General features: G+C 39.7%; 1 protein-coding gene across 4 annotated transcripts in view; it reads right to left on the bottom strand.

Annotated features, from left to right (window-relative positions):
- The window catches only part of CTNND2 (catenin delta 2), a 698912-nt gene that overhangs the window by 235693 nt on the left and 436741 nt on the right, over positions 1–26478 (bottom strand). For all 4 annotated transcript variants that reach the window (XM_076330343.1, XM_076330344.1, XM_076330346.1 and 1 more), the window contains one exon: positions 19230–19482. In XM_076330343.1, the coding sequence (XP_076186458.1) occupies positions 19230–19482 (253 nt within the window). The remainder of the gene's footprint in view (positions 1–19229; positions 19483–26478) is intronic.

Consider the following 26478-nt stretch of genomic DNA (forward strand, 5'->3'; position numbering starts at 1 on the left):
TATGAAAACCAAAAAGAAATTCTGATTTTGATTAGGTAGCTTGTTCTTAGCTCTGCTATCCTCATAAAACTTTTACATCAGTATGATCAACTTGATATCAAAAGAATTACTCATGTAAGTGACTGCAAGCAGGCATTAACTTTTCCTTCAAAGACATCTCAGACACGGTTTGTTACTGCATCACTCTTCCCTCCCACTCCAATCAGGTTCCATGGAAATGAACATCTGATTGCCAGGAACTGTAAGGATTTGGGGTTTTTCCCCAATTTTGCCTATTATGTTTTATTTACTACACTGGAAACAAAACTCTGGCAGTCAGTCAGTGGATGAAATTCCTTGTCAAGTTAGTGGCTACTACTTCACAGAAAAGTGTAAACTGTCTTCAAAACAAACAGCAAAGTTGAAATTATACAGTGAATCAGGTTGTGAAGAAAGCAGCTGTCCTACGTGAAAGCATTGAGAAAGCTCCTCCTCTCAGCATTTTATACTCCAGATACTCCTCAGATACTCTCTATACTCACATTCTATTAAACAAAAACTTTATTCATGCTTTTGAAAGCACAGCTTAATATTTTAGAATGCAAAGACTGAAATGCAATTGTACAACTCCTCATTTAGTCATAAAAAGCTGTAGAAGGGCACACTCCTTACTGAATGCATCTATGTCCTTCTTCGACCATATAAAATAAAAAGACAAAATATACAACAAATTGAAATTTGTTTGAAATCATTTAGAATATTTAAATTGTTTTGTAAATTCAGAATGAAGACGCAAAGTCAATTCATCTCAGAACACATTAAAATAACAGCAAGCATTCAGGAATGCCATGTTTTATTAATTCATGGTTTTGTGTTATCTTCAGCTTTACTAATCTGTTGCAATGAGAACCCTCAGACCCCTTGGCCAGTGCCCTTCTATGGGGAAAGGCAGACCATCCCCTGTTCTTGGGTTTTTGGAAGTGCAGAATTCTTCTGCAGGACTTCCAAAGTTACCAAGACCGTCAGCTTGATATAACCTAAAGCAAGTAACTGCAACGTCAAGCCATTGCTTTCAGGTCAGCCTTCATTCTGAAAATATTCATTAGCTTTCCATGACAGAAGATTCCTGATCCCTGCTCCCCCCCCCCCCCCATATGGCATTCCATATGGCATACCATAAATTGCACGTCTCTTCAAATCTGCTCCAGTCCTATTACAATTTGTGGAGTAGACAGGGGGAGGGAGGAAGGCAAAAAAGGCATCCTCTCCTAAGCACACCCAGCTAGCTCAAAAACCAAGTAACCCAATGGGAAAAAAATTATTTCCTACCTATAAAACAAACACCAACCATGTTATAATTACGTTTTGTGCGTCTTTTAGTCATCAATATAATATGCCTACACTCACTAAACTCTAAAGTGAAGTGAGGGTAAGTTTTTTAATTATATAATACACATTCAGTTAACTTTGATAAATGAAATCCAGACATCGTTTCCCGTGTTGTTTACCAGAAGTCTGATATACACAAAGGGCTTCTACCATTAACTAATCCATAAATAATTTCTCAACAGCAGCTTACTGTCAACACTCACAGCTTCTTCTACCAACTCCAAGATAGTTGTCTCTGTTAGACCTGCTCCCGAAGACTTCAGGCTCTGCCAGCTAGAAAACTGCCAGTAAGGAAAATTCAAATAATAAACAAGTTGGGGACCAAAGTTTGATATAGCATAGGCATACTGTGTGTAGTATATCAAGGAATATGCCCCTCGGCAAGTATACGTCTCTCTTCCACTACTAAATTTACGTTGTAATTTGCCCTATGAGTTATTCTGAATGATGAGGCATTAAAGCCTTACACTTCACAGCCTAAGTATCATCACATTGCCTCTTGCACATAAGCAAGTAAGAGTTCAACTCTCCTACATGGCAAACTGCTGTTTTCACAAGGAAGAATTTGGTCACATATATGTGAAATATGTAATAAATACTTATGTAATATGTAGTAAATACACATATGTATTTAATATAAAGAGTATTATTACTCTTTAAAAGAGTAATACTCTTCAAAGTATTAATACTCTTTAAAGTTTAGGCAAGTTCAGGTCTCATTCATAGGTCTTCCAAAAAGAGCAACATCTCCTAGCAAGCAAATTAGCTAGGACTAAACCAAAACCTATTTATTCCCTTACCTCTTTTGAACTGAAAAACTACTTTCTTTTTAATCATAAACTCAGTCATGAAACAAAGATAGAGAACTTAAATCTTACACATTGGTTTTACTGGGGTAGAGCTTCCAAATATCACACCCCTAGTAAGATGCCAGGCTTTCTTAAGACATACCAGCAGACAAACCAAGTCAAAAGAGTCCTTATCACTTCAGAATTACACTTCCTTATCACATATTTCGGTTCTTCATATAATATGCGTGAATAAGTGATTTGGTGCAGCATGTGTCAGTCTGGTTGATCACTGAACTACATTTGTATCAGTGTGTGCACTGTCCGAGGTAAAGTATTAAGCTACAACCCAATAATCTGGAACCAGGGCAATAAAACTTTTTAAAAAATACTCAGATTATATACTTTTATTTGTTTTAAACAAAGCATCCATACTTTCTCTGTATTTGAAACCATGGAAAACCCATGAAATTCTCCATAGCTTGCCTGTTACTAAGTACTAAAAATGAACATATCCATTCATTGAGATCTGTCAGCGAAAGATACCACAAATACAACCGAATTAAAATGATATTGCAGTTTCCACTTTATAAACAAGCAAATCCCAATGGCATCAAGAAAACTAACTGCTGCAACTGAATTCAGGAACGTACAATTTGCAGCTCCTGAGCTCATCATTTCAAAGCAGACAGAGAAGATACTGTGGACTGACCAGTACAAAGACCATACAAGGATATGGGCAATGGCTCTACCTGAGGTAGAGAACACGAATCACAACCATATCCTTCCTGAAGACAACACTGGAAAGACCAAATCCTTTGAACATGAGGCTTCTGTGTGGAAAAGCACTGAAGAAGCTGGGGTCTACATCAGGCCAAGTGCTCCTCACCATCTACACAACAAATTTCAGCAGCAGCCAGCTGTACTGGCAAGGAGACTCCACCCACACTTTACCGATCACACTGTTTCTTATAAAACAAGGTAATCTGACATGCCTCTGAACAAAGATCACACCCTGCTCCTGTGCCCTGGATCCCCAGCTACACACACGTTGACAGCATACAGCTCCATGCCACATATACATGGGTTATGGAGTCTATATATGTATAATGTATACATACTGTATATATCCACACTGTCGTGGTTTAACCTCAGCCAGCAACTGGGCACCACGCAGCCGCTCGCTCACTCCCCCTGTCCTGGTGGGATGGGGGAGAGAATCGGAAGAGTAAAAGTGAGAAAACTTGTGGGTTGAGATAAAGACAGTTTAATAATTGAAATAAAGTAAAATAGTAATAGTAGTAGTAATAATAATAATAATAATAGAAGAATATACAAAGCAAGTGATGCACAATGCAATTGCTCACCACCCGCTGACCAATGCCCAGCCAGTCCCGAGCAGTGGTTGCTGCCCTGCGGCCAACTCCCCCCAGTTTATGTACTGAGCATGACGTCACATGGTATGGAATGTCCCTTCGGCCAGTTTGGGTCAGCTGTCCTGGCTGTGCCCCCTCCCAGCTTCTTGTGCACCTCCAGCCTTCTCAGTCGGTAGAGCATGGGGAGTTGAAAAGTCCTTGACTTAGTATAAGCACTGCTTAGCAACAACTAAAATGTCAGTGTGTTATCACATTATCCTCATGCTAAATCCAAAACCCAGCACTGTACCAGCTACTAGGAAGAAAATTAACTCTATCCCAGCTGAAACCAGGACACACACACATACTTTTTGTGTATATATGTGTATTTATACTTTGTATTTATACTGTATACACAAAGACTGAAGTTCCTACAGGCTGCGTAAAGGCTGTAGGCTGGCTACAGGCAGGAGGTCTTCCAGTGTCCTGTCACTGCAGAAAATCCTGTGCTCTGCGCTTCAGCTTTCCGAGACATCCAGGGGCCAACATGTGCTCAACCTAGCAGCCCTACTTAATACTACATACATACATATATACACACCTATATATTTATATGTATATATATAGCAAGCTAAACTTAGCAAATGCTAAGTGTGGAGTGGTAAAGAAAACAGATTCCCCCCCCCCCCCCCCCCCCCCCCGAGTTAGTTAACTAGACTTAATACTTGAGCATTTAGATTGTTAGCCTATTTGAAAGACATGGGGTTTTGTTATTCCAGCAACCAAGCTTTCACGGCAGTTTTAACTTTAACAAGATGACAGCATGAGATTGTTGAGATTAGTTGGCTACATTTTCCACACAGTTTTCATAGATGTCCAAGGTCCTTCAGAGTTCTGCCCTTTGCTGCACTCTTTGAAATACTCTTTTAACACCAACTTTGAGCACATATTTGTCCACATCTTCCAAAAATATTTTTACAATTTTCACGCGGCAACCTTCCTACAGGCTTTCACAGATGACCTATCCAGAAAGAAACTACTCCCTTTCTTAATCCTTGGGTTTTCTACTGAGACATGCTTACCAGAATAACAGTGAAACGTGGCTACATTAAAAGCAGTCCAGGGATACCAATAATTATTTGTTGTGAAGAATAAAAGCTTTTAACTGATCCAGAGAAGTAAATCTATCGACATAATTAAACCATTTAACTGCTTTTGTTTTTAACCCTGCCTTCCTTTCTACTTGCTCTTGTTCTTCATCAGTCTACCTTTCTGCATTTCATTTGTTGTGGTTTAACCCGGCAGGCAGCTAAACACCACACAGCCATTCGCTCACTCTCCCCCACCCCCAGTGGGATGGGGGAGAGAATCGGGGGAAAAAAAAGCAAAATTCATGGGTTGAGATAAAGACAATTTAATAGGATGGAAAAGGAAGGGAAAATAATAGTAATAATAATAATAACGATGACGATGATGATAAAAGAGTATACAAAGCAAGTGATGCACAATGCAATTGCTCACCACCCGCCAACCGATGCCCAGCCAGTCCCTGAGCAGTGGTTGCCCCCCCACCTGGCCAACTCCCCCCAGTTTATGTACTGAGCATGACGTCACACGGTATGGAATGTCCCTTTGGCCAGTTTGGGTCAGCTGTCCTGGCTGTGCCCCCTCCCAGCTTCTCGCTGGCAGGGCATGGGAAGCTGAAAAGTCCTTGACTAGTGTAAGCACTGCTTAGCAACAACTGAAGCATCGGTGCGTTATCAACATTATTCTCATGCTAAATCCAAAACCCAGCACTGTACCAGCTACTAGGAAGAAAATTAACTATATCCCAGATGAAACCAGGACATAATTTCAAATTGAATACGAGCTTTTTGGAACAAAGATGTGCAGTTTTATGTAATCATAGCATGCACAGCAAAATGAAACCACTGGACTATTTAAATACTAGCAAGATGTGCAGAAACAGCAGCACAAATCCATGTTTTTACCTTTGTTTTACATATTAAAAAGTAATGCAGGCCAGTAATTCACCAAGCACTTCTCATAGCCTCTATTCCAAGTTGCACCTTCTCACTGGAGTTGCACCACCATCACTATCATGTGCATATATTGAGAAATACATAAATCTTCAACACCAGCCTCCTTTTCAGTGGGATCCTAAGAGAATTCAGTATTACAAAGCCTAAATTTTAGATGGGTTTGGGGAGAAGGAGGAAATAAATGTTCTTTCCCAAAATGTTCTTTCCCTGAGGTAAAAGAAATGAAGTCAGAGATCATATTTTTTACAATACTACAACACTCAGCTGAAAGCACCCATCTCTCTTCCCTCTGAGCTTTCTAAGCACTCAATCGGTCTTTGAATTCCCAGAAAACTCAAAAGCTACGTTTACTCTGTTTAGTTTCCATTCTTTTTTCTGGCTTTTATTTCGAAAGAGCATTATTATTTTTCTGAAGTTACTAACCAAAACCAAATGCCAGCATACGAAAACTACTACTCACTCTAGTAAAAGTTTATTTTTCTTTTTTACCACTGAGAAATGAGTTCTAACTTCAGTCTTACTAGAAAAATCTAAAACATGTTTCTCTATAGGTTTAATTAAAATTTTAAAGCTGTATCATGACATCCAGATTGAAACAAAATCCTTACTCTACAGAGATGTTGGCAGTGGAAAATACTTCTCGTTACATTGACATCATAACATTTGAGTGGTAAGTTATTAGACAGTTATTATCCAAGAAATGTTATTTTGTTTGAATCAAGCAGTTTTATCTGTCTGAAAGTAGAAAAAAATCCCTGAACTGCTCCTAGCTGTTGTGAACAGGCTGAGAGACTCAGCTGTTGCATTTAACAGAGGTACAGGGAAACTACAAAAGCATTTTAGAGGAAACAGGCTGAGAAAGTTTTCTCTACGTATTTCTCATTGCACATATTGTGAACTTGACAACAGTGCCTTTTAAACATTTTTGCCTCTACACAGGCAGTTTCACAAAGCGGGGAAAAATATATTGGTAAAACCTCAGTCTCTGCCTGTACTGACAACAAGTGTTGAACCTCAAACTACCATCACTGAATTTCTGAAATTCACTAGTTTTCATCTTAATCTAATAAAATGTCATATGAAAGTTTTTATCTTCTTAATTTTCTTATGAAAACTAACAGGGCTCCAAAAATCAAAATTTGCCTCTTAACCATTGTTGATCAAGACTCACTATCAAATTTCCACTTACAAGTTTCTTTGCAGTGTTGCATTTACTCCATTCAAAGTTATGTTACAAAGTAAATGGAATTTCCTCTTTGAAGAGACTGCAAGATTTTGCTTATATTGCTTATAATCAGCACAACTGGGAGCGCCATGAGCTTAGCTTTCCCAAGAAGCCTGCGATACCAGGGAACTAAATCAATACCATGTGCAGCGAATTCCATTTTCCAAAGAAGTTTAAAATATTAGAGAAGTGAGCTCATAAATAGTTTATTTTAAAATATTTCTGCAAACTGTTTTGTGCATTTCATTATCCTTCAGGCTACACTGAAATTGTCAACACAAGCATGACAAGCTACCTTCACTATTCTGCATGTCTCAGCTGTCACCTACCAGCTCTATCATTCCTCCACCATCCATTCCATTCTCAATTGTATAGAGGCATTACAAAAAATGCTCTGAAATAAATTTTAGAGAGGCTGATGCATAGATTGTTTTCCTGATGTTTTTTCCCCATAAACACTCTTCTGAAGGAAAATAGCTCCATCAGTTCTTTCCTTCACCCTTCCAAAACACTTTTTTTTTTTCCCTTTTAGCAATGAAGTGCAGACTTTTCCTCGTCACGGATTCTTGAAAAACAGTTGAGTAGCTGATGACTCCTATCCCGTTCTTACTGCTAATTAAAAACCAAACAAACAAAAAAAACACCCCAAAAACCACAAAACAAACACTTCACTGAAACAGAGTGAAACTAAGTCATGTTTAACATGACTAAAAAGCAAAATGTAAGCCAAATTATGTTGGGTTTTTTTTTAAATAACAAAAGGTAAGAAGTTATAAGTTCAGTATCAGACAGGTTTATGTCAATGAATATGTAACAGAGGAGAATAAGGCTTCTGCAATCACATTTCAAGTTATTTTGAGAAGCTATTCGCTGTATTGTTATGAGGCAAATCTGGCCTAGTAATAAACCTGCTGGGGATTAGGAACTATTAGGCTCAGTTTCACTGTACCCGTATGTACAACCGGCACATGATTACAGGCACATAAGGGGTGATAAACAGGCTTCCTCAATGAAAGTATTTCCACCTAGCTGACTTGAAAACTGAATCAGCGAGAACTCATAACTGGAAAGGAAAAGGCGGAGAGGTGTTCAGCATGCATTTTGAGACACCAGCTCTTGAATTTCTCTGTGAAAGTCACGCACGCACATTTGTCGACGAGGAAATTTCATTTAGGAAGTGCCCCCTGTGAAAAGGCGGCCCTCTTCTTCCTATACAGCATAACCAAACTGCTCTAAAGTCTCTCTTATCAGACCCAAGAACTGGACCCCCATTTTTACTGAAATAACGTATATAATCTTATATACTTCAGAAGGAAGCTTTTGTGCAGCACTTCTCTGTGGTTTGTTTTTTTTTTTTTAGGGGGGGAGATTCTGGTGCGTAAATCATGCAGAAGCAGAAAGGTAACAGATGGTTGCTGGAGCCATGCCACAGAAAATGCAGCGGCTGATAGGATCTGTTATCCCTTAGTGGCTGCAGATAAAACCTCTACAGTTTAGGATAAAATTTCATTAAAAAAAGTGTACTGCTGACAAATGAAAAAAACATCCACTAGAGAAGACTATGCAAAGAAGATTTCATCCCACAGAGAAGATTTTATGTATTTAAAAGAATTTCTACATACATGAGAGGAAAAGCTTTGCCTAAACAGAGGTTCTGCGATTTGGCTACCCATGGCAACTCCATTCTCAGCTAGGATGGTAAAGCCACAGGAGAAATCAAACCCCCTTCTCCCACTTTTTCCTGAAAAAGCTATCTAACATCAAAACATCTAAAGGATCCTCTGTGCGCCAATTTGTGTGCAGCCAGAGCTTTACAAGACATTTGGCAACTACTCCGACGCAGGAAAATGTCAAGCCTTCCCTATTAAAAGCTATTGGAAGGAATCACAGAACTATATAGAGAACTCAAAAGGCATAAAAAGGGTTACCCCTTAAAAAAGCCAACTTCTTGCAGGGAAAAAAAAAATTGCCATCCATTTTAAGGCCATTCAAGACCATAAATTTAGGTACGGTGAAACGAACACCTACGTAATTATAGGATCACATCACTGAACAACAGAGGCCGCTTTTATCTGTGAATCACTGGACGTGAATTACAACTGACTAAAACAGTTCAAACTTTTTACGTCTTCAACTAAAGTAAATGTCATTAACAGCACAATATCCATTGTGAGGAGGCCCAGATACCCTGACTCTCTGCAGGCAGATAACTAACCGCGCACTCAATGTTTCAGAGATACACAGCTCAAAGTATTGAACCAGAAAGGGGAGAGCAGCAATGTAATTCAGCCAACAGGAAAGTATCAACTCCACAGAAATACAAAAACCTGTAGGTTGCTCCAGGCTCACCCTCCGCCCGGAGTCCCAGCAGGCATCTCCTGGGCTTCACTGACGTGGTTCCCTTGGGTCCTCCTTGCAACACAGCAGCAGCTCCAGCCTCTGCTGCTGGCGAGTGAGGCTGTCCCACCCTGTCACCACCCACGTCTGGCGATCCCTGGCTGCACATGTGGCATCGCTCTGCCCTTAATACAAGGGGCACAGAATCAGCAGGTCTCCAGTCAGCACTATTTCCCCACACAGTCAGTCCCATGGGCAGGTGCCCTCCAAGGAGCATGCCAACGGGCGCTGTGGTCACAGGCCCATGTCACCTTGTGGCCAAGGAAAAGTAGTGTGGTAATCTTCCACCTGCATCAGTGCCTTGCTAGTGGGAAAATCCCAGGTCATGAACATTATACCTAACATCTTACACACTCTCTCGGGCCTTAGGCCAGAGGAATCCACCCCTGGAACACCTTCCTGCTTCTTTTTTGAGACATATTAAGAAATAAAATAGAAAATCTTCCCCCCCTACATTGTTCTGACCCACGTGATTTAAGTTCAGTTCTTTACTCTGCCAGAAATTGTTGATACGTGAAGGTCACACGATAGTCTGCACTTCAACCACCTATAAACCAAGAACAGGAGAACCTCATACTGCAAAACTGTTGTGGAAATAACCTTGCTGATTTTTGGAGGCATAGAGAAGTCCCAGGTAGAAATCATATTGGTGTTTCCATAAGAAGATAGCCAGGACTATGGAACTGCAAACACTGCGTTAGTTTGCAGTGGTTTGAGAGAAGTTATTGAGCCTGAATATTTTAAGGACAATGAAATTACATAAAAAGCAGCTATAGAAAATTTAGTTTCTGAATCTCTCCAGGTCTCACAGGGAGTCAAGAAAAGGAACCACTTTTCATACTAGTAACAAGAGCTGGAACAAGTGAGGCTGACTGATCAGCCCAGCTTCTGAGAGAGGGTAACACACAAACGTGACACGATCCTCAGTAACAGGAAGGTAAGTGAGATGCATTTACTAAGAAACTGTGTAACACCTGTGTTGTCAGTCTTCTTTCCTCCCACTTCCAACAACACACACACACAATCACTTTTCTTTAGCCTCATCAGCTATCAAGGCCAAACTTCCAAACTAAGTTTTTAAATTTGAGATGCTCAAATTAGGTAGGTGGAAGGAAAAACATAGCATCAAACAGCAGAAAAACAAAAATCAGCCCTCCTCTTTGAAATGTAGTATATGAAACAAATACATCATGAGCTGGTATGGAACAAAAGGATTATCAAGCTAACTTCAAATGATATTTAAAGAGTAAAAAAGTAAATTCAAATACTTCATTCTTTAAACTTGTGTAGCTTTTGCCCATTTCCTGAAGTAAATTACTTGTTTTACCTTGGGACAGAGGTTGCACAGCTCCTCCTTTCCCCACATGTGCCTTCCTCCTCCATAGTTTTACCTTTGGTATATTCAAGAATCGTAGAGATCTCACTCTGTCCTCCTTTGAGCTAAGAAAACCTTTCCATTTCTTTCCAAGTCTTCAGCTATCCAGATCCCTCCACTTCATTGCATGGCAAGGATAAACGTGACCCCCAAATTATTAGAGGTGGGTGGCAAGCTAAACAGCAAGTGATCCCACTGTTGTTGCAGTGGCTTAAAAAAACCAACCAACCAAAAAAAAACCCCAACAAGTAAAAAGAACAAATATTTCACAGAAAGTCTAGAGACTAGGGGTTTCCGTGGCAACAATGGCTGTAGGATTTCTATGGGATCAGTGGTGGCTTTTGCTTCCTAGGATACCACTTGCTTAATGCTAAGAACTGTGATGCATCTCTCAACCTCGCTTGTTCATTGAGCTCCTGGAGTGGGGCAGTGGAGCGGGGTGAGAAAGAAAGATCTAAGTAGAGGTGGTGGAGATCACCAGAGGAACGGCGATGCACCGGAGAAAAAAGGCTAGGGGCTGGACTTCACATCAGGTTCTGATCTTGAGTGAGCTGGCAGAGATCAGTCTACTCCCATCTAACGTATTTACTCTACATAGAGCTAGGATTCTTAAAGTCAGGCTCTTAATTTATAAAAGCTATAAAGGTCTGCTAGAAACTAATAAAAGTTGTTGATCATTCTTTCCCTTCATCATTTTTAGCTCAGCTCTACACTAGAAACAACATTTCAGCAAACTTTTGGTGTTATTCTCTTACAGAAATCTCCTGCACATTCAGTGACGCACTTTGTACAACAGCTACAAAATCAGCTGGCATTTCCTGCTTATAAAATTATTGTGCAACATCACACTGAGGTCCAGCTTCAGAAACTAACAACCTCTGCACAGCAATTTATGTCTCAGTGTTGAGGATGATTTTCAGTTGCTTTTTTTAATGAGAAAATTTGAGACTACGTGTCCTGATTTTAGCAAGCTTCTTCAAAATTTTCCCCATTCATCTTCTCCAGCTAACACATTCCCCTCCCCTCCCTCCCATCACATTTCCCACGGAAGTAAGAGCAAGATTATCCTTTGAACTTCAAAGCACCTTACACATTTGACTTACTCTCAACATCCCTGTAAACAGTAAGATTGTTGTTATCCATTTGGCTGATGAGATGTCCAAGAGCTACTACTGAGAAGCTTATGTGGTTTATCTTGCCAGGAGATCGTAACAGCTTACATGAGCCCAAGTAAAGCCTGAAAGTATGGTTCTTCCCCATGTTTTTAATGTCTGGTTGGAAAATATACTTACAACGTTTTCTGGCTCTCACAGTCTGTCATCACAGAAAGGCACCACGCAGATTTTGCATCTGTCAAAGTTTGCAAATGAGCCACAGGATACTGAGCAAAATGTGTGGCAAACAAAGGCAGAAACTGCACTGAGACGTATATTCACCATTAGAAGCCCAGTTACGCTGTTCAAGAACCAGAAATGAGCTACAGACAGTATGAGGATGAGGTACCTGCTTCTTCCTGGATGAATGAAGCCATTAAATACACAACAGATTAAGAAAGAAACAGTGGAAAGGGCTTTGTTGCTGTTCTTCAAGTGGCAGACCAGCATTATTGGGGGCGGGGGGGGGGGGGGGGGGGAATTGTCCAAAAAAGAGACATTGATCTCATCTCCCCCTCAATTATTAGATGTGCACTTATCAACACTACGTGGAGCTCCTGCCACTGTCCTCCTGAATGCCCTGTATCATTGACAAGTACCTAAGTGGCCTTTCACTTCTCTCCCTCCAGCATAAAAGAAAGGAATTACCTCCTGGTGGAGGGAGAGGATTTTAAGAGCTAAACTTTCACATCAAAACAAGAGACGAGGCACCATCTCTCTCAAAATTATACCCTGTATACTGCATAAATAACCTACCAGATAAAATGGCTACATATAACCTGTTCTACTCCGCTGATGGTTTAGGAACTGTAAGCACTTCTGGACAGACTCATTATTCAAACTACATGGACCAGCACCTGCCGTGTTACTGTGATATACCGAAATTGCGATGTTCTGTGATTACAGTAGGGCAGGTTTGTTAACGGTAGGATCAGATTTCTTTAAAGACAGGATGGCAACAAAACGGAGTGGCCTCCTGCACTGTCAATAAAATGGTACTAGTCACAGAGGAGAGAAAGTGGGTACTAGTGCTTCATGAGCTAAAAGCACAGACACTTTATTCCTGTAGAGTACACTTCAGGGTGAGTTTTTTTGTTTGTTTATTTTTTCCAAGCATTTCTCCCAGAGAAAGGAGGTTGCTAAACAACATGGGGAAAATTCTAGAGAGAAAAAAATAGCAAATACAGGTGGCTGCTTTTGTGATTACTGTATCGCATTTGCTGCACTGTGAAATGACTCCACCTATGTCCAGTGTCTCCCCAGCCATTTATAAACCAACTCGATGTAAACAGTGGAAAGACAGTAACTGTTGGCATATACAGCAATGTGCTCAAATACACACAAAAATAAGTTTTCCAAGTTGTGGGTACCACTCCTCTACTTCACCACAAATTGACACTTGCATGGACCAGTTCGCTCCTTGTTTATTTTGCCATGCTCAAGCCGGAACTAAACATTCTCTAGGAAAGTCTTTTCCAGCCAAGGTTTCAGCTAAGTAAGTCTCCTGAAATCCCAAATTAACAGATTATAGGATAGTCTATGGATTCCCACCTCACCTATTTTAAGGAAGCAGGCTTCATCCTTAGTTACCTACAGCAGGAAGGGGAAACACATTGCTGTTTATTTTATCATACCTGCTATGTTTTCTCAAAACTATTTTGTGCACTAAGTAAAAATTCATGCCTTCTATGTAGAAAGGATCTGTATGAGGAATTGCAATTTGCTCCAGACTTGCTATTCTTGAATTGGGTGTATTTTTGTGCTGTTTAGACTCTTGGATTTTATTTTCTTTTAGGGTCAGTTCTTCATACTCAGAGGAGTATACATTAAAGCCTGAGAGACTGTACAATTTTTATGCATGGAAAATAAACCAGGTATTTCCTTGCTGAATGAAAGATATACTTAAACACAGAGCTACAAAATGAGCACTATCAAACACTATCGGTTCTACCAATACAAGGAGCCTGGCCCGTGTAAATTTGATGCAAAAAATTCTTAGCAGGGTGTTAGTAGAACCTAGGAAGTTGAACCATTTACTTCTGGAGGTAAGCCTACATTGCCAAACATTTACATGCTCAGATCCACTAGAAGTATGTTTCCCATGGCTTCCCCACCACCACCACCTTCAGAGAATCACCTCCCCCTTTACTTTACCCTTAATTTCAGGTAAGGGTAAGAGGGACCTATTGAATAAAGAGGAGAGCTGCCTATCACACATTGTGTCATATAAAAGCGAAGAGGTACATCTGCAAGCCCTATTCTGTCTCTTCCAGACCAGGAATATGAACTTCAATCTTCTACCTCTTGCGTTAAGCGAGTTATGCCAGAGACCCACCAACACCCATCTGGATTCTGAAAACCCAAGCCCACATCTCAGGACTGACCACAGCAGTGCTGCACAGTGTTGCCACCAGCTGTACTGTAGTCACAGCAAGGCCTTCTACCCCACCAGAAGTTTCTTTCTAAAGGTGACAGCCCTTCCCAAAGAAGCTACCAGACATGCTCCCACCAAGGTGTCCAACCTGCCACACATGCAGGTTTACGCTGTTATTTTCTTACCTCGTTACACCGTTCGAGTGCCTGGCTGCTATTCAGGTTTACAGTAGACTAACACTATTAACACTGAGACAATCCTTGGAACAAAGTGAGATTAAATATATGGTGAAGACTCCTGCAGAAACATTTATCTTTTAACAGGCCATGTTCCAAACTCTGTGTGCTAATCTCATAAGCAGTTTTACTGGAGCACAGAAATTTAACTAGAGTTTATTTTACTTCTATCACTTTTCCTAAAGAAAAAGAAAGCTCTCTAGCTTGTATTTTGCAAACCGAGAGTATTTTTGGGAAGGAAAAAAAAAAAAGAAAAAGAAAGATGAGGTTTGAAACTTACATTTCACACAAAATGTTCTGATCTAATTTATTTCCTTTCGTAAGTGGAAAGAAAGCCAATTTAGAAGTTTAGAAGATAGACAGACAGCGCCGTCATCTCCTGCTTAGGAGGAAATTAAGGCCAGCAGAGGTAATGAAATGGAAAGTTGACTCTGAAAGCACAGAACAGAGCAGAAACGTCTCAGGGTATTACAGTTAATTCATGCAATACCTGGAAAACTGTCTCTATGCTGACCTATACCCAGACAGTTCTAAAGATGAGAACCACTATGAGATAGCCGGTTTTTAAAATTTTGTTTTCTTGTAAAGTTGCAACATTATTCTACTGCTAGTGGTTTTGAGGTTTTTTTATGTTGTGTGTTTTGGTTTTTTTTCCCCCAACAAGAGCCCAATCATTATTGCTCTCTGCTCTATAATGAAGAATGAACCCTTAACAGCTTTGTTCACCAAATTACCCCATTTCTTCTGAATAAATAGTTTTAAAGATTCTGAAACACATATCTTGGGAAAGGGGATGCCATAAAGGAAAATTCTAAGTGTAGACAATATAATTCTGTGCAATATGAAAATGGACGTTTGAACTCTGAAATTAATTTTGGTAGCCTTAATGGAGTGTATTCCACATAATTCTTGCTGTTAACTCAGGTTCTTGCCAGCTTCTTTGCAGGAGAAGATGATGTGTGTATACCAGCGTGTAAAGAAAAACAGGTAAGAAGAGAAGTCACAAAACAATTAAGGAAACATGTTGACTCAACCCATCAAACCAGACACAGTGAGTCCATAAACAAGGAAAACCACTGTTACTGCAAAACTTCACTGGTACATATTTAACTGAAGGATGTGAAAATTATATGTTTTTCATCTGTTATGCAGCAAGTGTGGTTTATCAGCAGCAGTACATGTACATGGTCTCTTAGCAGGTGAAAAACTCAAAAATTAAGTAATTTACACACATTTGTCAGGTTCGTATTTTGGAGTAAAAATTGGAAGGCACACAGACTGACAATTGGATACTGGCATTTCTGTTTCTAGGGCTCCCCAGTTCCCCTAAAGTCTAGGAATAGACAAACCTTAGATAATTTGTTGGTGCCAAGAGACAGATTAATCTTTCTTAAATGAAAGTAGGCTGGAAAATATCACATGAACATATATTTCTGGTACTTCAAGATACTCATGACTTTGCTCATTCACAGTTCAGTAGGAACCAAAAGCAAGACAATAATTACAAAATAAATATTGTATTCTTTCCCTCCCTCCCTCTGCTACTTTTTCATATAAGTGATTATGGCATGAAACAGTTTGCATCACAGCCCTACTGCATATTTCTCTTCCTTTTTTCACATGAAGTAAACATAAAAGAATGCTCTGAAGAATCAATCTGTAAATTATCTTTGATATTCAACTTTTCCATTTTCCATATGCAGAACTTAAGTTTTATTTCTAACAGGTGACAAGGGGCTTATTTCCTTTTTAAATAACAAAGCCTTCGACTCTCCGCCAGTACAGATGTATATCGTTTTACTATCTGTTCTATGAGCTTGTATCAGCTAACAGTCTACCTGCATAAATTAAAAATTATCCCCTACCACAAACTTGATAATAAATATCTTGATACTTTTTAAAAATAGTTTTTGTCCTAAGCTTTATGCTAATGAACATTAAACTGCATTTTATGACAGCTGGATGATGCAGAACAGTTGTTGAGCTAAAATCTCATTTGCCAAATGTCAGCTCAGAACACGGGTGTAAAACCAGAGAATTAGTAATCCAAACTACATGGTGAAAACAATGGAAAAAAAATAGTCAACTACATCAATGCCTGCCAACCATTTTTCAGGGATTTCAGATAGAAATTCCACCTGAACTGAAGATTCCTGAAAATAATGTTCAGTTTTAGGAACCCTAATTGCTTATTAGGATGAGTACGCCCTCTCTTGGGTATCTATTGCTCATCTTGAGCTGAATGACATAAAGCAAATGCTAATCAAAAGCCTGCAATTAGTATGCTTTTGTCTTGCAGATTTTCCTCTGCCAGAGAGCCTTTGTTTGGACCTCTGGTTGGACACGTAGGCTCACAGTGTCTGAAAATGATGCCTGCCATTCCCCTCCACGATTCGTGTCAGTCACAAAAAAACCCAACCAACCAGCCAACCAAAGCAGCAATAGGTCTGTAAGGAAACTCAAAACTTAGCAGTTGATGAAGTCCACCTGCTGACCAACACGTTTATTTTTTCTTGCTGTGTACGATGTAAATGATAACCCTTTGAGGAACACAATGCAACTTAACACAGCCACTGAAAGTCTTTCTTGTATTTGGGCCATGTTTTCCTTTTCCTAATTAAACCCAGTACTTCTAATTATACCTCCCATGTGCTACCCTAAATAATTTCTGTCCTTCTATAATATTTTTACAAGCGTCTGGAAAATCTTCTGTCCCCTCCTTTCCACACTTGTCATTTATCCACATTTTTGTAATCTATCCATAGAAATCAACATTAAAAGTCTCCTGATTGCTTTTGTTGCTTTTCTCCAAACTCCTTCCAATTTTTCAATGTCTTTCTAACAGCTGAATGATCAGCAGCTGCTGTAGGCCACAGATAGTTTCACAAGCCAGTCTGCCTAGGTGGACTATAGCTTCTGGGGACTAAGGCGTAACATCATCAGGTATGCTTCTGACATTTCTTTGTAAGAATTATTCGAACCAACAAGTAAGGGCAGCAATACTACGTAAGAGACACCACACACAGTCTATGGATCAAATGAATGAGATCACGAGTAATGCAAACCTCTTTTACAAAAGTTATTTTGTGCAAAATCCCAATCCATCTAATAGTAATTAGTAATAATATTTAATGATCCCCTCTAAAGAGTTTATGAAGTTTAATTTATACCTGGACGCCTGCTCGCTCCTACTTTACCTACAGAAATCAATACTCATGAAATGGTATCACAAGACAAGAAAGAACCAAAAAGCAGGCAAATGAAAAATTTGCAAGAGGGAATCTTCTTTTACAAGCACATATCCTATATATTAACTACTAACAGTTGTGAAGTGACAGCAGAGCAACTAAACAGATAACCTTTTCTTAAAAAGGTATTACGTCTAGGACCTGTACAGATACTGTAAATGTGTCTTTCCTGGCTATAGGGAATAGTGCCTTCAACATCATCATGCTTCTCCTAAGAACATTTCATATAGACTACAGTCATTTCTCCTCTCGTTTAGTGCACTCCTAACGTAATTGTCTTTCAGTTTGAACACGAGACAATTACAAAGCAAAGCTCTTTTTTCTCCATGGGCTTTCATATTCTGGAATACAAATATATCAAAATACCAAGGTTTCAGAAAAAGACTGTTTCCCTCTGGTTACCAATGTTTGCTCTGGGGCAAGGGGAAGAAGGGGAGGAATTAAATTTGTATTTTTTCAAATTTCTGGAGGAAAAGCTAAGGGGGGGGGGAAGAAGTTGAAGACAAGATGTTTTCTCAATAAGTAAAACTGCAATGGCAGAAGTAGCTACAAGCAGTGATGTTTCTGATGTGCCATAAAATTTAGATGCTGTTGTGTTCCCGGCTGGAGAGACAGAGAAAACTGCTATAATGCTAAACAAGTAGAGAGAGCAGGTTGTGAATATTTGGTTTTTAATGCAGGGAAGGAAGTCTTTTCAAATTGTTGCTTAAACACCTCCAGCATTTTTGTTGGGGCAAATTTTTGGGCTCTCCTGTCATTAAATTACACATAGCAAAAATAAATAAATAAATCACACCGTCTGCCATAGAAAAACCCTGTATAAATTAACACTTTCAAGTTTAAACTGAAGTCACCAAAGAGACTTGCTTTCTTTTCCATCAGAAAACTGAACAAAATCACCAAGTGCATTGAGGATTACAGTTAGCATTTCCATTGCTGTTAACATGGAAGTCAAATAATTTGCCAGAATACACTCTCTCTAATCCATCTGCCTCCTTGGGCTATGTATGGCTATAAAGTTTCCTCTTTGCACCTTCTCTAGGTATATGAGGATGGTCATGCCTCATAGCAACATTAGAAGTTGTGCTATATATTTAAAAAGCATGCACAGTAACAACCATTTCTGCAAAGCTGTAATATACACATTCTGTTACTACGTACTGGCATTGGAAGGCTGCACAACGCACAGGGTGAAGCCTGATTACGTGTTGCTTCCACATTGCTCAGTCTCATTGCCCAATACCAGAATATCCTTTTCTGCAGCTTTTATGAATATTAACTGCAGACAAACCAAGAACTGTAATGACTTCTGCCCAAGGATTGAAAATTCAATCCACAGTGGTTACAGAGTCAAAACAGTCATACCACTCCTCCCATTTTCAGAGAAAATTACTTTTCATAAGCTTTTGAGGGGTGGCACTACTGAAAGCAGGCTAAACACACACATTCAAGACCACTCCTGTCATTTTGTTTCACAGAAGAGCTCATGAGAGCCTTCCAAGGTAAAGCATTAGGACAAAGCTGTTATGCAAACAAAATCTTTCATGTACAATCACGGGTTTTCTTTTTTTTTTTATATTCAACCAACAGCAGAAACATACAAAGCAAACCGCAATTACAAACCTCCACACGAGCAAGAAATAGTAGACAATGAAGGTTTCACCCACCTGGGATCTTTCTGAATGCTATCAATGGAAGGTGACCTAGCCAAGGTCCCTTCAGGTGGGATGGCTGGCCCAGATTTGCTGTATGGTGATTCAACAGAAGGACAATACTGCAGCTGTCGGTAGGGGTCTGCGTAATTGGAGGCTGGGCCGGCCGCATAGCTGGCCCTCTGGAAGGTCGCTGTTGCGTTCTGTGTGCCGTGTTGACTGCCTGTGCGCTGTAAGGGTACGGAGTCGACACCAGGGGAAGATGGGGCTACGACAGGAAAGTAGGGACAAAGTAAAAAATTGAGGACCTGTTCACAGAAATGGTTAACCAGGTCTAGGCAGAGGGGGAAAAAAAACCACAACCAAAAATCACACACATATAAAACAGGGGTTCAAAAAGAATGAGAAAAAGAACCAAACAACATTGTCATTTTCAAAACCATTGAAGTAAATAACCGTCAAACAAATTTCTAAATGGCATGCCACTTCTGGACTAGAAGACCTTTACACCAGTTAAACAGACCGTAGCAGTGCTTTTCCACTTGGGGTTTTAACTGCACTAACCTGAAATGAAAAAAGTGCAGAAGCATGGGAATAGTCAAGCTAAGATTCACAACCACTACTGAGTGAGGCTTTCGCAGTCCTTACAGGGGTAGAAGTCAATCAGATCCACCAGCAGAAGGAGGGTCAAACCAGGCTCAAGAGTCCAAAATGAGACGGATGGCTCTATTGCAGAAGAAACAGACAGCCATATCCGTCCCATATTTGTAGTCCTGGTATCCATAAAGCAGGTAACACCAGACATCTGCTACTGAGAGTTGCTGTGTACTCTTCGTTAACCCATCTTCTGTGTATTTCACCTTAAGTAAGACTTAGGGGACTGCTACTGCTAACTCAGTCTGAAAAAGAGCTAACTAAGCACAAGGTGCTTAGACATCACATAGATGTCTTAATGCACACCAGCAACGGCTGTGCTCGCACACCACAGCTCAAGATTAATGCATTACCAGTTGTTGAGCGGCTTAACCAATAGATTTAAACTGACTTAACGTTTTTGCGACTCAAAAATCTTATTAATATCTCTTGCAGCCCATTATCTTTCTGTTGCAGCACCGTGCACTGGAGATCCACTCTGCTTTATGATTCTTATTGAACATGCAATATTTTTGAACCGAAGTGCAGTTAATGGCAAATGGATTATCACTGTAAGGGCCAGAGGACCAATATCCACATGATTTTTGGCCTGGAAACAAATACAAATTAAATGCTGGCTCTGCTCAGAAGGAAATTTTGTTTGAAGTGCCACGTGAACTCATGGTGGCTCCCATTTCCCCCTGTCCCAAGACAAGAATACTTTTGCCAACAGGAGTGGGCCCGAGTCCAGGACTATTTTTAGCTGGGTCAAATTCATATGCTAAACTGTAGGCAGAACCACATATTCAAGAGACAGGTTTTCATAATAGATTTCCCAATAATTTCTCATTAACATGCACATTTACATTTTAAGTAAATAAATATTTAATATATTATAGGACCATGAAAGGGACTTTAAGCATTTTATCTCAAAAGTGTCAGCAAATGAAATACAGTGAGCTTTAAATACAATTACAGCAGTCTGGTCTGACCTAATGCTTGTCAAAGTTACAACACCTGAAAATTTTAAAGTTGTATCAGATCTTTGCCTTATTTTTAATTTTTCTTATGGTTCTGAAGTATATAATTTTACAATAACAAGTATTACCTTATAACTTTGTTACAAACATAGATAAATGGGATCACCCACTTATCTACCGCCCCATCATCAGGAGTGTTCAAGGCCTGGCTGGACGAGGCTTTGAGCAACCTGACCTAGTGAAAGATGTCCCTGCCCACAGCAGGGGGGTTGGACTAGATGATCTTTAAAGGTCCCTTCCAATCTAAACCAGTCTATGATTCTGTGATTACGTTAACTTACATATATAGCAACATTTTACAAGTATTGCTTTTGTTTAATTGCTAGGATGTATTTCTTTAAGAAATGAGTAATAAGACACATACAGACCTTTTCATGAAACTGCATCAGTTAAAATGCATAACAGTATTAGCATACTGAAACATCCCATGCACAAATCATGCGAAATTCAGTGTTAGGAAGACAAAGAAAACATCACATTTTAACAGAAAACACACACAGTTCAAAACCAAAATTTGGTGCCTTGTGAGAAAAAGAGTAAAAAAACAAGTTAGAGAAAGCACTGGAAATATTTTCAAGTGAAAAAGCAAAAATGTAATTGTATACTGACACAGCATCCTCTTAAGTACTGTCACTCCGCAGAATATGCTGCTAGCTTTCGACACAGTATATGGGGAATTGCAAAAAACCCTACAACACTAATACTGGTGAAAACAAGAACTTCATTGTAATGTAGATTGCTTTGCAAAATATTCCACTGCATTTCCCTTCCTCTCCTTTGCAAGACAGTTCAATGGAAATCGTGTTTGTTTTTAAATTCTTTGAAAACTTTTCTATTTTCTCCTTTGTCTTGTTATCAAAATAGGTATTTATATGAACTGAAACTAGCTGTCACCCTAACACCTACATGCTTTTTGAGTCACTCTGATTCATTTCTCAAATTATCTTCCTAGCAGACTGTTACTTCCTTTTGAATTTTATCACAATGAACACAGATGTGCCGTAGTCAGAATATGAGAATGAGACAAATCTATGACTTAGTTAAACATTCACAAATAAGCTTGTTTGGCCACTGTTACCCAGATCAATTAAAAGAAAACCAAAAAACCCAAACAACTAACACCTTAGAATAACTTCTACATCTAACTTGACTACAGCCACCTTCATGGACTGTGACAGAGTTAAGCTTCAGCAGACATTTTTACACGAATAATTTCATGTAAAACTGAAGCAAAGCCACATCCTACCAATACGTTACTCTTGCTTAAACAAGAGTCTTTTGGCAGCCAGACTTACTGACTGAAGTATGTCTCTTTAGGCTATGGCAAATTTTCCGTCTATTGAGATCTCCCTTTTATTTAGCTATTAAAACAGCAAAGCTGTAGTGATTATGTCTGTTAAAAGAAATAAATTCAGAAGTCTATTTGCCTCACCCAGCAACAGTAAATCTTCAGTGAGCACAGGGGCATCCAGAAGGCACACACTTGGAGTGGACCAGAAAGCATTCATGTACCAGCTATGTCTGCAGATGGTCATGTAACCTTTTTATGTGTTTTTAAATTGAAGACACTTACCCCTTTCTCTAACTTTCGCATTTGACTCTCCTCTCAAATCCAAGCCAGCTACACCTTGACCAGAATCAGTTCAACGTGGGTAAGATGCAATACTACTTTGACAAGGATCAGGGGTTTGCCCCAGCAAGGGAAGAGAGGGGTGGGAAGGGGTTGTAACAGAAGCGCTCTTTCTGAAGAAATGGGCTGCTTTCCCCTCTCCCAGCACCAGCCACCAGCCCAGCCTTCCCGGGATCTGGCCTGGTTGAAGCAGGATCATGGCCAAGTCACATTGTTGCCCTGGGTCTACGGCGGACCCTATTCTGCCTCTGCATAAAGGTAAAACCAAAAGTTATAACCGGACTGTGAAGAAGCAGGTCTGGTTTTGTGGACACCATGGCACCTCGTTGATTTAACAAGAAGATTGGAGGTAAAGGTGTCCACAAAACTAGACCTGCTTCTGGCCTTCGAAAATCCCAAAACTGACAAGATCAAGATTAAAATCCAAGAAACAAAAGGCCTCAAAACCTTACTTATCCTGTATCTTGCTTTACCTAAGTGACCACCCATGAAAGCATTGTTTTCAATAGTGACTGCTGCCTGCACTTTTTAAAAACTTACATGGAAATTCAGTGGTTGATGTCAGATAAATAAGTCTCTCGAGTTCTGCTCTGCTCCTTTTGCACTGGTCAGCCTACCTGTGGCTCCTTCCCAGGACCGCTTGGCACAGTGGCCTTGCAGAGGCACGGGGAGAGGGCGACTGGCATCTGGCCGCCCCTTCCAGGTGCCCCACTCCATGCACATGACAGGGGCTTGTACAGACCGCAACCTCCAACGCTGAGGCTGGCTCACACTGCCGGTAGGGTCGCAGCACCCACCCTGCTGCAGCTAGCAGATACTGAGTATAGCAAGTAACATGCTCAGTAGTAGGCCAATAAATCTCTATATATTCATGAAATTTTAAACTTCAGTGTAAGAACCATGCTTGAAGAGAATTTTAATTTTGGGTTGAGAAAAGGGTTTCAATGAGAATTTCCAAAGTGAGCATTTCACACTGTGCAAATCAAGAACTATAGTCTCAGTGAAGAGATTTCAGTCTGTCACCTAAAAATTTAAGATCTTGTTTTAATTTGGCATGTCATTAATACATTAAAAATACCGTATCATCTCAACCCTTCACTACTGCAGCACCAAAATCACATCCCCAGAAAATGGAATGTCTGGGGTACCACACAGACATTTAATATGTTCTTACAAATCTTTGCCAAAGAGAAAGAAAAGCCCCTGTTAACTATAATGAAAACCCTCCAAAGACCTGATGTATGCCCTGATTATGGTTCTCTTGATTACAGAAATAGCAAATAGAAAAGCTAGCCTTTATAATTTTCTATGGCTTTTGCATAGTATTAACAAAGATACAGCAACTTTTATATTAATGCTGAAAATTTAGGTGTATCGTTAAATATGCTCACAGGCTCATAATGAAATACTCAACTTAGAAATTCACTTTCAGATTTTGTATCTTCTTTTCAAATCTATGACATCTCTAGAAACAACTAACAAAACCCAAAAAGCAAGAACATGTTGATTTAGGCAGGGATACTATTGCACCATACCTAAGTATCTTAGGGAGACAGTTCAGACTTTCAGGAAGTCAGAGGGCATTTTGCCCAGTTAACATACGTAGGATCAGACCTTCAGAAAGGATAAACTCATTTATGAGACTTATCTTGCTACACCTTCTTTCTGAAAATTACTTGGCTAATGCTGCTGTTTGATTTTTGGATACTACCTTGTAAAATTTACCTCTTATTCTATATTAGACATTCAGTTCCTGTGTTAACCTTCTCCTTGTGCCTTTCATACAGATTTCACAATTCTTTACTTGTTTTTTTCTTTCTTTTTTTTCTTCACTGGTTTGCACCTGCCGTTGATTCTTACTCTCCTGTGAAAGTTGAAAATTGGATCCCAGTAAGACGTCCTTTCAGTGCAAGGTATGTCCACCATCCCTCCATGAGTTCATAAATGATACAAATGCAGTGCATTCTGTTTGTAGCAAATATATAGGGAGATTTATCAAACACATACTTTTCCCATCTAATACACCATAAAAATAACACACCGCATTCTCTGTCAATTAGGAAACAGAATTCACCAGGTTTGGGGGATACAAACACTTTTTATCTCTAAATGTTAGCTGCGTGTTTTAGAGCATGCACCAGCTTTTTTGCAATAGAAGTTTAACAAAATAGATTATAATCAAGCTAGGAGCAAATCAGCAATCCAAAGTAACAAGCACAAGCAGTCAAGTTTAACACTGTTCAAGATGTATGATAATACATATATAATAATAATAATAAATTTGCTTAGCAGTTACTTTTAGCAGCACTTTTCCACACTAGAAGTGTAAGATTTTAGAGAAATATATGGCTGGGGGAACCTGAAAATATTTACCAAAAGAGGAAAAAAAAACCCAAACTGTAATTGATATTAGCAACTACCTCAAAGGTAGTTAAGATTTTATGAAGGCACTATCATATCCTCTGTTCAAAGTACACATGCACAAAGAATTTCATACTTTAAACATGCAAACTGAGAGGCAGAACAGAAAAAACCACTGAAGGATTTCAGATACAAGGCTCCAATTTAGATTTAAAATACTCAGGACCTTACGCAAGTATCAACTCCGCAGAAGTCCTATGTAGCTTGGCAACTTTGCTACATACCTTCTTGTAGCTGAAACAGGAAAAACACAGTCAAAACTACTGCAACTTTCTATTCCTGTTGTTTGCCATTTTCTCCTCCCTCACTTGTCTGCACTCTTTATTTTGTCCTATTTAGTTGCTGATCTTGCAATCAAAACTCCCATCTCCAAATTCTCAGCCAGAGAGAAATAAAAAGAACCTGTAAGCAAATCTTCCCTTGCATCCTCACAGGACGGGCTCTTCTCCATCCATCCAGCCTTTGCTCTCAACGCATCAATCTTTTACGGCTTCCAGGATTGCATCAAACTCCACATGGTCAACTGGAAAAGCCTCTTTCCCTCTATTTCCTCCATGTCCTCTCCCTCTCACAGGGTTTCTAGTTATGCTTCAAAGACTCAGCTAGCCTTGTTCCCCCTAATTCTTTCTGCTGGCTCCAGCTTTCTCCAAATGCTCATATTTTTGTATATCAGGGGAAATGCAACCTCCTTCCCTCCAGTCAGCTCCAGCATGCTCAGCTCAGCGCCTTCAACAGCCAGGCATGGCAAAGAGCCAGTCTCCCTGCTGTACCAGGTATGTCTTTTTAGGGGAACGTAACATGCCGTACAGGGGAAATGCAAGCAAACAAAAGAAATAGATACTGAACGGCATGGTACTTAGCACAAACATGTTAGTCACAATTTCCTCAGGTACTGGTTATACCTGGCTGTCACACCTACTTGCTATTAGTGTGTCTACATGCTGTTGCAAGCATGTTTTCGGTAATATTTTTATCATCAGGTGTTTCCATGACATGATAAGGAGGAAGCCTTTTTATCAAGGCAACATCCATGTCTCTTCCAGATGGCATCACAGGAGATTTACGTTGTTCATACTCTCCCATCCCATCTTCAAAACCAGAGGTAGCTGTTTAATCACTATGCTATTACTTCTATGGGAAATACTCAGTGCATCTCTGAATTAGTTAAAAGCTTCATTCCCACCACTGGCAGCTGCAGAGTACTAAGCCTAATGAAGATCATAAACATACTCATAGTGCTTGTACGTCCCAGTAATGAATTATTACCCATTTCCTATTTGATTCTTTCAAAAATCTTAAAATCATCTCCTGACCATCACTGTATTTACATGCCACTGTTTTACGGGAGAACAACTCCTTGCTTCATAGAAACCAAGGGAACATCACTTGTGCTCTGCATATTGTCATGTTCGATAAATCCCCTTCCAATGCAAAAACTGACAATCTTTGAAGACTGAAGAACTGAAGTTGCTACTGCACTGATGTATCCTTTCATTCTGATTTTCAAAGAGCATTCTTTAGATCTGACACTAACTGTGAC

This window comes from Aptenodytes patagonicus, chromosome 2, assembly GCF_965638725.1.
Source record: "Aptenodytes patagonicus chromosome 2, bAptPat1.pri.cur, whole genome shotgun sequence".
NCBI lineage: Eukaryota > Metazoa > Chordata > Aves > Sphenisciformes > Spheniscidae > Aptenodytes > Aptenodytes patagonicus.